This window comes from Adiantum capillus-veneris, chromosome 12 (genome assembly GCF_014529385.1).
Source record: "Adiantum capillus-veneris isolate H3 chromosome 12, ASM1452938v2, whole genome shotgun sequence".
Classification (NCBI taxonomy): domain Eukaryota; kingdom Viridiplantae; phylum Streptophyta; class Polypodiopsida; order Polypodiales; family Pteridaceae; genus Adiantum; species Adiantum capillus-veneris.
The window spans coordinates 116945213-116961101 of NC_140942.1; the positions used below are offsets into that span (position 1 = coordinate 116945213).

The window sequence follows — 15889 nt, forward strand, 5'->3', positions numbered from 1 at the left end:
ACCTGCAGAGGCACATTGTCCACTATGCCCACGGGGTAGACCGTCCGTTGGTCGGCCAATGTAACTGTGAATGGAGCAGGGCGAGTAGGCTGTAGACCTAGAGCTAACATAGTGAACTCTGGTATCAGGTTGATGCCAGATCCACCATCCACTATCACTCCTGAGAATTGCCGACCCAAAACGGACACTGTCAGGCAAGGGCTTCTATAATCAGTGAGTGGAGCAGCGGGATTGGATATCATATAGGACTCTAATGGTCGCACTGGGAGGTGCCCGCCACTAGGACCTGCTCCAGGATAAAGTGATTGAATAACAGCAAGGGTGTCACTTCTAAACTTTGCATCTAGTCGCAACATGTCATAGAGGGATACTTGTTGGAAGGTGTTCTTCAAGACTAGCTCTGCGGTAAGCTTGTCCTGTTCTACCAGTTGTTTCTCGGGTACCTTGATCTTTTGTAGATCGGAAACTACTTCCAAGAAAGCTTCATCAATATCGGAGAGCAAAGATGTGGATTCTTTCATGGCACTGGGGGATGGCTTGTTAACAGCTGCAGGCAGGGTATCCACTGGTGTGAGATTGTGTGGGGGAGTTGAACTTGTTGGAATGCTAAGACCGAGAGCGACTCGCTGGGCTCGAGTGAGGACGCCCGATAGCTCCTTTGCCAATTGCGGCGGCTTATTTTTAGGGGTAACCACGTGGGTAGAAGCGGGCGGCTGAGAAAGAGTGCTAATTGCTATCAAATTGAGCTTGGGAAAGGCAAACTCAATCTGGCTTTGACTTGGGTTCGAAGCCGTGGATGCACGAATTTTAGGGCAATCCTTATTGTAGCGATCCTTCATATCAGGGCAATGACGGCAAGGAGGGGACCGTTCGGGCAAAAGGCATTTGCTTTGCTAATGACCATATTCCCCGCATCTGTAGCACAAAATGGGCCGATTCAATGGACGAGTCGAAGGACGAGGTGGTCCTTGCTCCGTGGAGTTGGAGGTGGAGGCATAGAAGCTGTAAGGTGAGGAGGGAGCATGGGTGTGATAAAAGCTTTGAGAGAGAAAAGTGCTCTGCATACCTTGCATTGGAGGGGCTGACAATAAAGGTGGCATGTGGTGTGGATGGCCACATGGAGAGACCATGTTGGATGTAGGTGCTTGCCCTTGTTGAAAACTAGGACCAAGACTTTGCTGTATTTGTCGCAACCCCTTGAGGTAGTAGCAATCCTTGTTTTCATGCCCTGACGTTTCGCAGAAGTGGCAGTAAACCCGAAGGGGGCAGTCTTGTGGAGGGTGTCCTGGAGAGTGACATGAGCTGCACCATACCATAGCCTTAGTCTCCTGCTGAGACCTAAGCTCTTCTATCTCTCTCTTCATTTGATCCAAAGCGTCGTGATGTGGGGGCTTGTCCTGTCTGAGGGATATTGATTTCTCCTCTTGAAGAGCTCTCTGTAACTTTAGGGCTTCAAGTTCTCTGCGCAAAGAAGTCAATGAATCAGCAGGACTACTTTCCGAAAACACAGAGGGAGTCTCTATGCAAAAGGAGTTGTTGAACAGCTTCCTAGCCTCCTCTATCCTAGTAGCAGTTGCAATGAACTCCTCGAGAGTGGCGCCGGGTCGGAGACTCTCTTGGAGTTTTTGCGGAGAAGTTTTGGGAAGCGCCTTCTCCACCCACTTTTTAACCATGAATTCACCGGGTTGTTGGGGGAGCTTGGCCACCAGCGAGTTAGTTTTAGTCATAAGCTCTGCAAAAGTCTCCTCTGGCTTGAGCACCATGTTGGCCAACTCATCCAACACCTTCTCTTGGTAGTCACCTGGCCTGAAAGATGCACATAACTGTTGTCTTAAGGTTGCCCAAGTTGCAAAATGGTTCTCTGCAAACTGGCTGTACCATTTATCTGCTAAGCCATCTAAGGTGGATGGAAATAGTACCAAATAAGCATCTTCTTTGTTCAGACCACGACCCCTACAAAGAGAGACAAACCTTCTTGCATGGTCGTCAGCATCTTCTGAATGTAGGCAACTTGATATTTACCTTGGCCAAAACACTAGCTAACGGCTCCATGGCCCCTTGTGTAGCCTGTTGCACAATAGCCTGCTGTAGCAGAATAGGGGAGAGCTTTACTGGAGAAGGTGATCGAGAAGATGCAGAACCGGATGAAGGAATGGGTGATGTTGTATGTGTAGGTATAGGTGATGAGGTTGATGGACTTCTACAAGGTGTCAAAGGTCTTCTTCTGTGATAGTACTCTAGAGGGCTCAGTAGTGCGCTTTGACGCTCGACTGACCACCTTGTATGTGTCATGCAATGACCACCAATCCAACCAACTTTGGCAAAAAAGGGCCCTTAACTGTGGGCTGAACAACAAAGGTCTAGACTAGGACAAGTGAGGATAGTGACTATACCACCTGGTCCAGGACCAGTGACTAGACCACCTAGCTGGCAGGACGAGGAGGGTTGGACCACGGCGAGGACTAGACGAGGACCAGGGACAAGGACTAGGACTAGGATTGCTTGGACCAGGGCGAGAGAGGACCAAACCAGCAGACCAGTAGACTATCTACACAGTGTAAGCAAGTGTGCGGAGTCAGGTAACAACCGATTAGCTTCACGATTTGTATCTCCACAAGAGTGAGACTTCCTTTGAGGTCCCATCGTGATCGCCAAAATGAGAGCACTTGTAGCGCGGATACAATGTCGTGCTCTCTACAGTGGGTGGTCCTCAGTGCAATGTGCGTGACAATCTCACTCAAATAGACTGAATAGAAAGAAAACAATAGACATCAACAGAGCTCACAAAGACACAACAGCAGACCAGAACATATGACTCGATACCTCAAAGATTGATACAGACTCTGGCATGGCAGCACACTCAGCTCCAGCCTAGGGCTTACAGGTACAATCGGGGTGTCGAGGCTCAGATGTGCAAGGATGGTGAAGATGTGCTCTGTGTAAAGACCCACTCACTCTGGACCACTACGGCCAAGATAATGCCACTGGCCCAAAACGACTACTCATATGTACCACCATAAAGAGCCACCAACGGCTCATAAATGTCAGCCATGTGGTGACCTGGCCACGAGGTCCAGTAGACCATCGTCGGTACCCTGCCACGTGTCACTCCCTAGCCCAGAGGGTCCGTCCAGTGTTCGTCCAATGTGAACCAGCCTAGACCTGTCCTATGAAAGACACTGTACCGTCAAGGACACTGTAGCCCTGCTACAACATGGCATCATTTCCCCAATCATGAAGTGCTTTAGTGTGTCGCATCCATGGTGTACCGATGAGCAAGGGAAATCCGCCCTCCACGTTTGGAAGACGAACCACAACAAAATCTTAACTAAAAGTGAAATCTTGTACTTGCAGAGGCACCTTTTCCACTATGCCCACAGGGTATACTGTCCTCTGGTCGGCCAATGTTACTGTGAAGGGGGCAGGTTGAGTAGGTTGCACGCCTAAAGCTTCATAGAGAACTCAGGCATCATATTGATGCCAGATCCACCATCCACAATTACTCCTGAAAATTGCCGATCCAAGACGGACACTATCATGCGAGGGCTTCTATAATCAATCAGGGGAGCAATGGGATTGGATATCATATAGGACTCTGATGGTCGCACTGGGAGGTGCTTGCCACTAGGACTTGCTCCGGGGTAAAGTGACTGAATAACATCAAGGGTGTCACTTCTAAAACTCTCATCTAGTTGCAACATGTCATAGAGGGACACTTGTTGGAAGGTGTACTTGAAGACTATCTCTGCTCTAAGCTTTTCTTGTTCTACCAGTGGTTTCTTTGGTACCTTGATCTTCTATAGATCGGAATCTGCTTCCAAGAAAGCTTCATCAATATCGGAGAGCAAAGATTTGGATTCTTTCATGGCACTGGGGGATGGCTTGTTAACAGCTGAAGGTAGGGTATCTACTGGTGTGAGAATGTGTGGGGGAGTTGAACTTGCTGGAATGCTAAGACCGAGAGCGGCTCTCCCGGTCCGAGTGAGGACACCCGATGGCTCCTCTACCAACTGCAGCTTATTTTGAGGGGTAACCACGTGGGTAGAAGGTGGCGGGTGAGGAACGGTGCTAACTGCTATCAGATTGAGCTTGGGAAAGGTAAACTCATTCAGGCTTCGACTTGGGTTCGAAGGTTCGAAGCCGTGGATGCACAAATTTTAGGACAATTCTCACTGTAGTGATCCTTCGTTTCAGGGCAATGACAGCATGGACGGGACCCTTTTGGCAGAGGGCATTTGCTTTGGAAATGACCATATTCCCCGCATTTGTAGCACAAAATGGGCCGATTTAGGCAAGTTGAAGGGCGATGTTGTCCTTGCTCTTGGTGCATGGAGTTGGAGGTAGAGGCATAGAAGTTTTGAGGTCATGAGGGAGCATGGGTATGATAAAACCTCTGAGACGGAAAAGTACTTTGCAAACCTTGCATTGGAGGGGCTAGCAAAGGTGGCATATGGTGTGGATTGCCACAGGGAGAAACCATATTGGATGCTGGTGCTGGCCCTTGTTGAAGAGTAGGACCTGCTGGCCCTTGTTGAAGAGTAGGACCAAGACTTTGTTGTATTTGTTGCAATCCCTTAAGGTAGTAGCAGTCCTTGTCCCCATGTCCAGACTTTTCTCTGAAGTGGCAGTAAACCCGAAGGGGGCATTCATGTGGAGGGTGCCTTGAAGAGCAGCATGAGCTACACCAAACCATAGCCTTAGTCTCCTGCTGAGACATGAGCTCTTCTAGCTCGCGGTTGATCTGTTCCAATGTCTCGTGATGTGGAGGCTTTTCCTGTCTAAGAGAGAAGGACCTCTCCTCTTGAAGAGCTCGTTGTAACTTTAGGTCTTCCAATTCCCTGCATAAAGAAGTTAAAGGATCAGAAGGACTTTCCGAAAACTCTGAGGGGGTCTCTACTTGAGGAGAGTTGGTGAACAACTTCCTAGCTCCCTCTATCCTAGTAGCAGCCGCCACAAACTCCTCCAGAGTGGCGTCACGTCGGAGACTCTCTCGGAGTCTTTGCTGGGAAGTTTTGGGAAGAGCCTTCTCCACCCGCTTCTTAACCATAAATTCCCTTGGTTGCTTTGGAAGCTTGGCAACCAGAGACTTGGTTTTAGTCATGAGTTCTGCAAAAGTCTCCTCTAGGTACAGCACCATGTGGAGGGTGCCTTGGAGAGCGGCATGACCTACACCAAACCATAGCCTTAGTCTCCTGTTGAGACTTGAGCTCTTCTAGCTCGCGGTTGATCTGTTCCAATGCCTCGTGATGTGGAGGCTTCTCTTGTCTAAGAGAGAAGGACCTCTCCTCTTGAAGAGCTCGCTGTAACTTTAGGGCTTCCAATTCCCTGTGTAAAGAAGTTAAAGGATCAGAAGGACTTTCCAAAAACACTGAGGGGGTCTCTACCTGAGGAGAGTTGGTGAACAGCTTCCTAGCTCCCTCTATCCTAGTAGCTGCGGCGACAAACAGTCAAGATGCACTGGGCAAGGCGAAGTAGGCGAGGCTATGTAAAACCCAGCTAGCTCCTCGATTTGTACCTCAACAGAGAGTGAGGTTTCAGTTAAGGTTCCACCGGGCGTGCCAAAAATGAGAGCACCTGTAGCGCGGATAATGTGTCTTGCTCTCTACAGTGGGTGCTCCTGAGTGCAATGTACTTGACAATCTCACTTAAAACAGATTGAAAACAAAGGAAACAATAGGTAATAACTGATCGCATAGAGACACAATAACAGACCAGAACATATGACTCGACTATCTCAAAGAACCGATACTGACTCTGGCGTGGTAGCACACTCAGCTCCAGCCCATAACTCACGGGTACGATGGGGGTGTCGAGGCTCAGATGTGCAAGGATGGTGTAGACGTGTTGTGTGTATAGTCTCGCTCCTGTAGACGACGACGCTCGACCATATATGAAGAAGATAAACATGACCCAACAGCTACTACTCATGTGTCCCATCATACAGAGCCACCAACGGCTCATAAATGTCAGCCATCTAAGTCTATCTCCAAACTGAGGGTGGTGACTTGGCCACGATGTCCACTAGACCACCGTCCGTATCCCTGCCCCGTGTCACTTCCGGCCCGGAGAATCCGTCCAATGTGAACCAGACCAAGCCAACTGTACTAACTGTGTGTCCTGTGAAAGTGACACTGTAGCCTGCTACACCCTTGCATTCAGGATTTCATAGTGGGAGCCAAGCCAGTGGGCGTAGCAGTGGATCATGCTCTCTTGACACTGTCCGTTTCATTTCAGTATAGTACAACCCACAGACATCAGGAGACAGGTCACACACTCGTTATACATTTACACCAGAGACTGACTCCGTTTATACAAAGGAGATCTGGGACCGTCTATGGGAAGGCACAACTGGCACAGTCTTCTCAGTGGAGCAGTGTACCACTCTATTGACTGAGACACTGCATGGTGCTGCATTAGTGGCATACCCACACACTCAGTCGGCAGGAGACGACATTTTGGGAGCATGCCCCAGAGTAGTTGGTATGATGAGGAGTGCAGAGAGATGAGATCCCAGCTTTAGAGGTATTTTCTTTTAGGAGTCATCACCTACAGACTTTTTTGGATTGCTTCCCGGCGCCTTGTGCGACAGAAGAAGCGAGCTTACCTGGCTCAGATGGAGCGAGACTTATATCAGATGTTCTTGAGTAGGGACTCAAGAGAGGCATGTCGACTCTTTCATGAGCATTCCCCTCCCCCAGTGATTACTTCATCTGATGTGTGGGGCCAATATGCGACATCGTTATATACGGTTCCTGGACAGGAATCCCTTCCAGACCCTACAGAGCCATGCCCAGCTACGAGCACCTTCTTTACCACTTGGATGGTGCAGAGGGCCATTGACAAGATGAGGACCGGGAGGGCATATGATCATGACAGTCTAGTAGCGGAGCACTTTATACATGCTAGGGATATGTTCGCAGGTTCAGTCCAGGAACCTAGGACAAAGTTATGGCTCTTTGATACTTTGGTTGCTTCTACTATGCTATATGGGGTGCAGGTTTGGGGACCTTCTGTAGGCCAGGAAGGCTGGAGACGTATGGAGAGGCCCTTGGTATCTATGATCTCTCGGGTGATTAGAGCCAAGGCCTCCGTACCACATGATATCATTCGAGCGAAGTTAGCTGCCCCCCCTATGGAGATTGAGGTGCTTACCAGATCAGTCTCCTTTGTACACAGCCTATGGGATACTACCAGAGATAGATATGCCAAGGTGGTGCTAGAGTCCTCTAGACAGTTAGCTCTACAGGGGGATACATCATGCTGGTATGCACAGATGACATCATGGTTTCAGACACATGGCTTCACCATGGATAGGCTGCCTCCTTTTTAGTACTCTCTACAGGCACCCTTGATGTCTCTGACTCGGGTGGAGATTACTAGACTCATTCGTCAAGATCTGATCCATCTCAACACGAGGAGGACATGGATAGAGCCGGTACATGAGTTGGGCACGAAGATGGCTTTTTATAGAGAGCATCTTCTCCACCTCACAGGGGATGGGTTTGTGATTCGACCTAGCTATATGGACACACATCTTTCTCATGGTTTGTGTTGTGCCATTGGCCAGATAAGCACATTCTCACATCAGCTTGAGATTGAGACTGGCAGATTCAGAGGGATACCAGGAGAGAGTAGGATATGCCGCTTATGCCATCTAGAGCCAGAGACAGAGTTACATTGCATATGCCATTGCACAGTGTACTATGAGATACGAGGCCGTTTCCATTGTCTATTCAGAGAGGGTTTTGGGCCTTTATCTAGGGTCATGAGTTATGAGGATCAGAGATGTCTTGGTATGTATCTTCTTGAGTTACATAGGCATAGAGACACTTTACTGAGGAGAGCTAGAGAGAGACAGTCCCAGAGACAGATTACAAATTTTTTTACACTAGATATTGGACACCCAGAGAAGCAGTCACCATTGCAAAGCTCTGCCCGCACTCATACTACCACTACTGGCATTCTCATAGACCGAGAATTGGAGCTAGGGAGATCTAGACGACCCGGATTGAGGAGAGGAGCTACACAGTATCGACGAAGATTACAGCAGAGGATTCCAGCCATACTTTCTCTACGTCCAGAGCGCGGATGCGGATGGATCTCGCTATTATATCTCCCCTCCCCCCCTTCTCTCATTGTACTACACAGTGTGCACCTTTTGTATTAGCTGGCACATCCATACAACCCCAGTTTGTTGTAGTTTTATTTTTGTTTCAGTTCTTTTTTTATTCCGGACATGGTATCAGATTCACTATGTTGCAACAGCTTGGTCTCATAGGTCATTTTGGCCTTTTGAAGATGTTAATATATCATTTCATTTCTCTCTCTCTTTCTGCGCGTGACCTGTTGGGCTCCCCCTGCGTGCTACTTGCTCCCCCTCGCTATCTGCTGCGCGTCTGTTGCTCTTGTGCCATGCTAGCCTGCTGTCTTCTGCTTGCTGCGCGCACTACCTGCCCCCCTACTGATGCACTGTGCTACTGCACACCTGGCCTGCCCAACAGCTGAAGCATTGCACATCGCTGCTGGAGCAGTTGCCCCACACACTTTTGGTGCTGTTTTCTAGCTGCCCCACGCTGCCAAGGTGATCCGCCATCAGCTCCATTCTTTTCCCCGGAATCCATCGTGGAGAATTCTCAGTTTTCAGCCTGTTCCTACATTTTACAGAGAGCTGGAAATCAGTCAGAAATTAGCCGAATCGGCCATCTAATTCAGCCCCGGGGTGCCTTGCTACAAGGAGTTACTGCGGGCAAAGTCACTTGAAGCAAGTAACCAACTCTGTCGCCCAGGTGGCTTGCGGGGTGCTGTTATGATGGAGGTCACGAGCGCAATAGGAGAATGGGATCGTTGTGTTTATAAACTTGTAAGACATGAGAAATCTCTGTCTGCCTCTGTTTCCTTCTCCTTTTCTTAGCTTCTCTTCTCTTAGCTCGTTTTGCATCTGATTCGTGTAGTTGTAGCTATAGCCTTCCCCACTCTCGTGGGACGAACAGACATGGCAGTGGCAATATGCCTCAAAATGGCTAGTATGATGATAGCGTCAAGAGCTAGGTAGTGACAGGGACACTAAACACCGACACACATATTACCTTCCAACTCGTTTTGAGGCAAAAGAGAGGGAGTTGTTAGCCCATTGTGAGGATTAGCTATACTGGCTATTCTTTTTAATTCCCGACACACTAGAGGGCCCATAGGGGGAGGTACTTATCCCCTCCAAATGTTAGCCGTGATACATGGTCAGGCAAGGGCCGTGTACCATCGGGCAAGGGCCACGCGTAGGCATCACCATGGCCACCTAATCGATGCACCATGTGCTGGGAACGATGGAGAGAACTCGTAGCAACCAGCTAGGAAACTCCTCGGGTGACCTACCCCAGGAGGAGGATGCACTCGAGTGTCCAAGGGAAGGAGCCCTAGCACCAGGTGAGCACAAGGTGTCCCTCTAGAGTGTGACCCAACGGGGGATTTGAACCCACAACCCGTAGGTTGAGAGGCCAAAGCCTTCCTGTTAGACCAACTCTTTGGGGACCTATACTAGCTATTCTTGAGCCACTAGGCATGGAGACTTTTCTAGGAGCAACGAGCGCTGCGCCTACGCCCATTACACATAGGGACAGCATGCGACTAGTTATATAGAATGCAAGCTTAGCCTCCCATACCATTGCCACCATGTTATCAACCTTAGACTTCGACTTCTGCACTTTAGTTAGAAATGATAGATTGATAGACTACACACAGGCAGATTACATGACCATGATGGGCTAGTACAAATCAGTTATGTCATGCTTGAGATACATTGGCACCTTTGTTGGCACTCATGTTTAATAGTGATGGCTTTTGTAAAACTTGGAGCAGTTATACTGCTGTGTCGATATTGAAGGTTGGGGATCCTCATTAGGTCAGGCCACACATTAGCCAAGATTTATGGTTGTGTGCGTTGAGCATGAGCTAAGTCATTGGACACAAAGACGGGGTGTCGGAGGCAAAGGCGAAGGACACGAAACGTGGGACGGAAATGCGGAACAAGAACTGTTTGGAATGGGAATAGGCCGAAGGTAGGGAACCGGAACAATGATAATGGGAGGCATTAAAAACACTGAATAAGGGAATTTTTGGCTCCTTTTCTTAGGATAGTTAGTGCTAGTTTCTGCACTGGCACACTGGTGCGCCAAAGGTGCTGTTCCTTGAAACTTTGGATAAATACTACCTACAAAACCTTTAAAACTTCAAATGGGTTTCTCACAGGCTGAATGATACTTGATCGCACGTGGGGAATGAGGCAAGAATGTGTTCCTTGTTTGAAGCACAAATTGAAATGGCATTTGATCGGAACAGTATATGCGGAACGCCATGTGCTTGGAACGCATTCGAGCATGTTAAGGGTCCTGGAAGGGCTTTCCCTGTTTCTATGGTCAGAGCACGGGGACATATTGGATTTGGACGAGGTCTCTCCATGCTTGATGACATATTTACACTTTGAGCTATCATTTAGGAGGCTCAAGCACATGGACCTCGAATCTATTGCTGCTTTGTGAGTTTCCGTAAAGCTTTTGAGACAGTACCTAGATCGAGATTGATGCATTGGGTTCTTAGTGAGGTTACATGGGGTATCTTGGTACTTTATCAGACTGACAAGGAGAGTGCCTGAATGAGAGGGCCTATGAAAGATATTTCACTCCACTATTACTGTGGTGGGATGTCAACTCTTTCCTACTCTTTTTGGTTTGTATATTAGTGAGGCATAGAGGGGAAGGGTCTCGTCAAAATAACACCATAACATGTGTAGGACTCTACGCACTAAACCCATTATGCTGTGGTGTAAATTATCATAACCTTGATATTGCAACCACAATTCACAGATAAATCTGGGTCCTGTGCATAGCTTCTAATGCATCCAATTGTCTCTATGGCCTCACTAGCAAGTAAGCAATGAGGACCTCATCCACTTTGAGCAGAGAGACGTTGCAGGCGAGAGCTAAGTGCTCATTGGTGTGATTTCAAGTGCCTTGCACTAAGCTATGGTTGTTTGATACATTGGTGACATCCACATTATTGGATGGGGTACTTAATAGGGCCTATAGACCATTGTAGTCCGTCTGGTTGCATGTATTATGGATGGAGGCCTTGGTGAGACTGCTATTCACTATGATCTCTGGGATCCGATGTAAGGTTGCAGTGGCACACAAGGTTGTTAGAGAAGAATTGGGAGCTACATCTGTTGTGGTTGAGGCAGGCAGTAGACCATCACCTGACATACATAGCTTGTGGGAGCTTCCAGGTCATCCTCTGGCTCTTGAGTCATCTTGACAGCTTGCCATGGGGGACACTCTAGATGGTGTTATGCATAGCTGTCAGTTTGGTTTCAATTGCATGGCTTTACTATGCACAGATTGCGACCCTTTCAAGGCTCCCTGGACACATCCCCGGGGGTGGGGGGGGGGGGGGGGGGGGGGGTGGGGGGCATATGTAATTGAATTTTGAGGTTAACAGCTTTCATACCCAAAAGAAGCTTCTGGGAACTTATGTTGCAGTATTGCAACAGGTCGTAAATGCTCTTTTGACTCAGCTGGATAAATTGAAGGCTTTTCCAAATGTAATAGTACTGACAACTTCCAACGTCACAGGCGCTATCGGTAAGGTATTTGTGTGTTGCATTTGCAGAGTCTTTGATCTCATCCTGCAGTAACATCATTGTAGGTTCACTGTAGACATTGCATTCGTGGACCGTGCAGACGTCAAGGCCTTTGTTGGGCCACCATCCCTGTGGGCTCGCTATGAAATACTCAGGTCTTGCCTGAAAGAACTGTATAGAGTTGGCTTGTTGACAACTGAGTGGGTAAATATTATATTAATTTTGAAATGCAAAGAAAACTTCTATTTGAGAACAAGCAATTTAGTGTTACTTGTTTCAGGATTCTGATAAGGAGCTGCTTCTAGATTATGCTGGACTTCATCAATGTTTAAGCTCTTGTGCTCTTTCTAAGGAGACCCCCCACAATGTTGCAATATCGAACTCCCTGCTTACAACAGCACAAATTACAGAGGTATGTGAATCAGGTCATCGAAGGTGGACATGGACATCTATTAGTTTCTGCTGATAAATACATTTTGACGCGTGTCAGGGATTAAGTGGCCGTACACTACGGAAACTGCCTTTCTTAGCATACACAGCCATGCCTAATACTGCAACAGTTGATATGCTGAAGTACTTTGAGTTCTTGGAATCCGCTGCGAACAGAGAGGCAGCAGAGATTTGTGCAATGAAGTAGAAACCCAAAAAGTAAAGGTTATACATTACTTGGTCACAGGCTCCAGAGAAAATATGGCGGCTTGGCTCCAACAAGAAGGCTTATTTCAACATCACATATGAAAGCTATGTTGCAAATTTCCATTTTACCTTTGTGATGAATATACATTCCTCCATAGAGTACACATATGCTTGTAATCAATAATTATTTGGTGGTTCTACCTCGCATTTTAAAATGTATAAGGGTCCCCTCTTTATCACACTACATCTGCTGTCAACTCCTAACAACTCATTTTTTGGGAGGGAGGAGTGAGACATAACTTCCTGTGTTGTGATGGTAATTTTATTAAGCACCAGAATCACATATGAAATTGCAGTTCACCAGATTGCCATCCTTTTTTTTCTCCCTTGTATCATGACCACCACTTCTAGATATCAATCCACTCTTAAAGTTGACCAAGAATGTAACTAAGCCCCTATTTTTGCAAGATTTGGAGCACCATCAACCTAGCAAATGAAGCACCTTGTTAACAGAATGGGATTGCCACTAACATTCTATAACCATGGGCTTAAAAAAGAAATAATGCTCTTTGCATTCCAAGCCAATATTGGAAGATGCAATTCTATGCAAGGTAGAATGATAGCCCTGACTATATATAGACATGGAAGATGCAATTCTTTGCACGGCAGAATGATAGGCCTGACTATATATAGACATACATACGACAACCATTGGAAAGTTTCCAACAACTGATTTTGCATTTGGAATGAATCAAAATTCCATGGGTCTCCTTGAGTGGCACATGCCAACTAATGGATTTGAGTCATGGGACATATTTTTGACCTAATGACTCCTTAGGTGTTCATATCCAATCAAAGGATGGTCCTCTCCATGCAGTGTATCCTGCATCAGTTAGTCAATTACCAACTTCTCAAAACCTATTTTAACTTTTGATGTAGGAGCTCTTAACAAGGAATCTTTGTAGGGGCATGTGGGTTTGAAAAAGAACAATTCAACCACCCAAAGTGAGTGGAACTTGAAACAAGGCTAGAGACAATAAAAAAGAGTTCAAATCATTGAAGCGAAATGCCTCCAAATTGGAAACAATTATAGAGATTTGAAGAGCTAAGCATAGAAGTATGGGTAGGGTGAAGCATTTCCCATACATTAGCCCTTGGGGCCAAGTGCTGAACCTCAGCAAAAGAGTAGTTGTATACAAGGGTCAATGTCCATAGGACGAAGTCTCTTATTAGCACATTGGGGCCTCTATACATCTTAGGTGAGAACACAAGTGTTCTATTGAGGAAATGCAAACCGTTGCAATCACCAACATGCACCCTCGGACCTTCAATGGCATTGGATATGAGTAGATCACATTCTATAAAAACAATGTAAGGTGAACTATATGTAGGCCTTAATTATTCAGTTATGAAACCATGGGCAGATTACAATAATTGATCTGATATTCAAGAGATAGTAAGTGTTGGAATTAGGGTTGCAGAGGAACGCACACAGCTTGGAGAAGACGATAGAAGCTCAAAGCACACAATTGAAAGTGTGTTACTTAGTGTGCAATAGAAAGATAGATAGCCCTAGAGTGATGGGCGTATATACAATGCACGGGGAAAAAACCTCCTAAAGAGGGAAAAAATGCCCTTGCGGTCCTAGTGTGTTCACATACATCACTACCACATGTATATGGTAACAAATCCCCCTTGGAGTGATGCAGTGAACGAGAGCTGGCACATAAGTAAAGGGAAGTGCCATGCCTTGAGGACATGATCAGTCCACAAAGGGGAGTAAGCCCAAAGCTTTGCGGAAAGCTTTGAGCTTCTCATGAGACAATGCCTTTGTGAAAAGATCCGCAAAATTGTCCTGTGTTGGCACATAAGCCAAGCTGATCTCTGTTGTTGAGAGCCTCTCTTTGACATAGTAGTAATGCACCTCAATGTGCTTTGTGCGAGTGTAGCGCGAATAGTGTGTTGTGCTCTCTACAGTGGGTGCTCCTCAGTGCAATGTGCGTGGCAATCTCACTCAAATCAAACTGAAAACATGAAACAATAGACAACAACCGAGCTCACAGAGACACAACAACATCAACAAATGATTCAACTATTTTAAAGAATTGATACAAACTCTGGCATGGCAGCACACTCAGCTCCAGCCCAGGACTCTTAGGTACAATGGGGTGTCGAGGCTCAGATGTGCAAGGATGGTGAAGACGTGCTCTGTGTATAGACTCACTCTAGATGACTACGTAAAGATCTTCTTGACGAAACTGCTACTACTCATATATACAACCATAAAGAGCCACCAACGGCTCATAAATGACAGCACCTAAGTCTATCTCCACTGACTAGTGGTGGTGACCTAGCCACGATGTCCACTAGACCATCGTATCCCTGCCACGTGTCACTGCCCAACCAGTCCATCCAGTGTGAACCGACCAAACCAAAGACCAACTGTAAAGTCCAAACTGTACTAACTGTCCTGTGAAAGTGACACTGTAGCCTGCTACAGGTTTCCCACCACAAGACATCACCCTCGTCACCCATACGTCCACATACGACATCACCCATTCCTCCATCCAGTTCCACATCTTCTAGATCACCTTCTTCAATAAAGCTTTCTCCTATTCTGCTACAGCTGGCTATTGAGCAATGCGCTCTGGAGCAAGGGGCCATGGAGTCCTTGGCAAGTGTTTTGGCCAAGGTGAATATCAAGTTTCCTACCTTCAAAGGACTCTCTTCAGAAGATGTCGACGACCATGCAAGAGGTTTGTATGTCTCTGTAGGGGTCGTGGTCTTAACAGAGAAGATGCTTATTTGGTACTCTTTCCATCTACCTTGGATGGCTTAGCAGACAAATGGTACAACCAGTTTGCAGAGAACCATTTTGCAACTTGGGCAGCCTTAAGACAACAGTTCTGTACAACCTTCAAGTCAGGTGACTACCAAGAGAAGGTTTTGGATGAGTTGGCCAACATGGTGCTCCAACCAGAGGAGACTTTTGCAGAGCTTATGACTAAAACCAAGTCTCTGGTTGCCAAGCTTCCCCAGCAACCCGGTGAATTTATGGTTAAGAAGTGGGTGGAGAAGGCGCTTCCCAAAACTTCTGAGCAAAAACTTCGAGAGAGTCTCCGACCTGACGCCACTCTGGAAGAGTTTATCTCGGCTCCTACTAGGATAGAGGGGGCAAGGAAGCTGTTCAACAACTCCTCGCAGGTAGAGACCCCCTCAGTGTTTTCGGAAAGTCCTTCTGATCCATTGACTTCTTTACGCATGGAACTTGAAGCCCTAAAACTACAACGTGCTCTGTAAGAGGAGAAATCCATCCCATTCAAACAAGAGAAGTCCCCACATCACGAGGCTTTGGATCAAATCAAGGGAGAGCTAGAAGAGCTTCCGTCGCAGCAGGAGAGTAAAGCTATGGTATGGTGTAGCTCGTGTCGCTCTCCAGGACACCCTCCACAGGATTGTCCGCTTTGAGCATCTTCCCACTTCTGCGAAAAGTCAGGGCATGAAGACAAGGATTGCTACTATATCAAGGGACTGCGGCAAATACAACAAAGTCTAGGTCCTTCTCTCCAACAAGCGCTAGCACCAACATCTAATATGGTATCCCCCTATGGCCATCAAAATTAC

At 47.0% G+C, this 15889-nt stretch overlaps 2 protein-coding genes across 6 annotated transcripts in view; both read left to right on the forward strand.

The window, feature by feature from the left end:
• The window catches only part of LOC147446381 (pachytene checkpoint-like protein), a 96656-nt gene extending 84018 nt beyond the window's left edge, over positions 1 to 12638 (forward strand). For 4 of the 5 annotated variants that reach the window (XM_086525617.1, XM_086525616.1, XM_086525619.1 and 1 more), the window contains 4 exons: positions 11540 to 11630; positions 11706 to 11833; positions 11910 to 12041; positions 12120 to 12638. In XM_086525617.1, the coding sequence (XP_086381743.1) occupies positions 11540 to 11630; positions 11706 to 11833; positions 11910 to 12041; positions 12120 to 12266 (498 nt within the window). In that variant the 3' untranslated portion in view covers positions 12267 to 12638. The remainder of the gene's footprint in view (positions 1 to 11539; positions 11631 to 11705; positions 11834 to 11909; positions 12042 to 12119) is intronic. The other variant, XM_086525620.1, reaches the window with a different exon arrangement.
• LOC147446383 (uncharacterized) lies at positions 7442 to 8221 on the forward strand. Its single transcript, XM_086526223.1, has one exon. It carries the CDS (start codon positions 7457 to 7459, stop codon positions 8165 to 8167), a length of 711 nt encoding a protein of 236 aa, XP_086382349.1. The 5' UTR covers positions 7442 to 7456; the 3' UTR covers positions 8168 to 8221.
• Positions 12639 to 15889: the final 3251 nt, after the last annotated feature.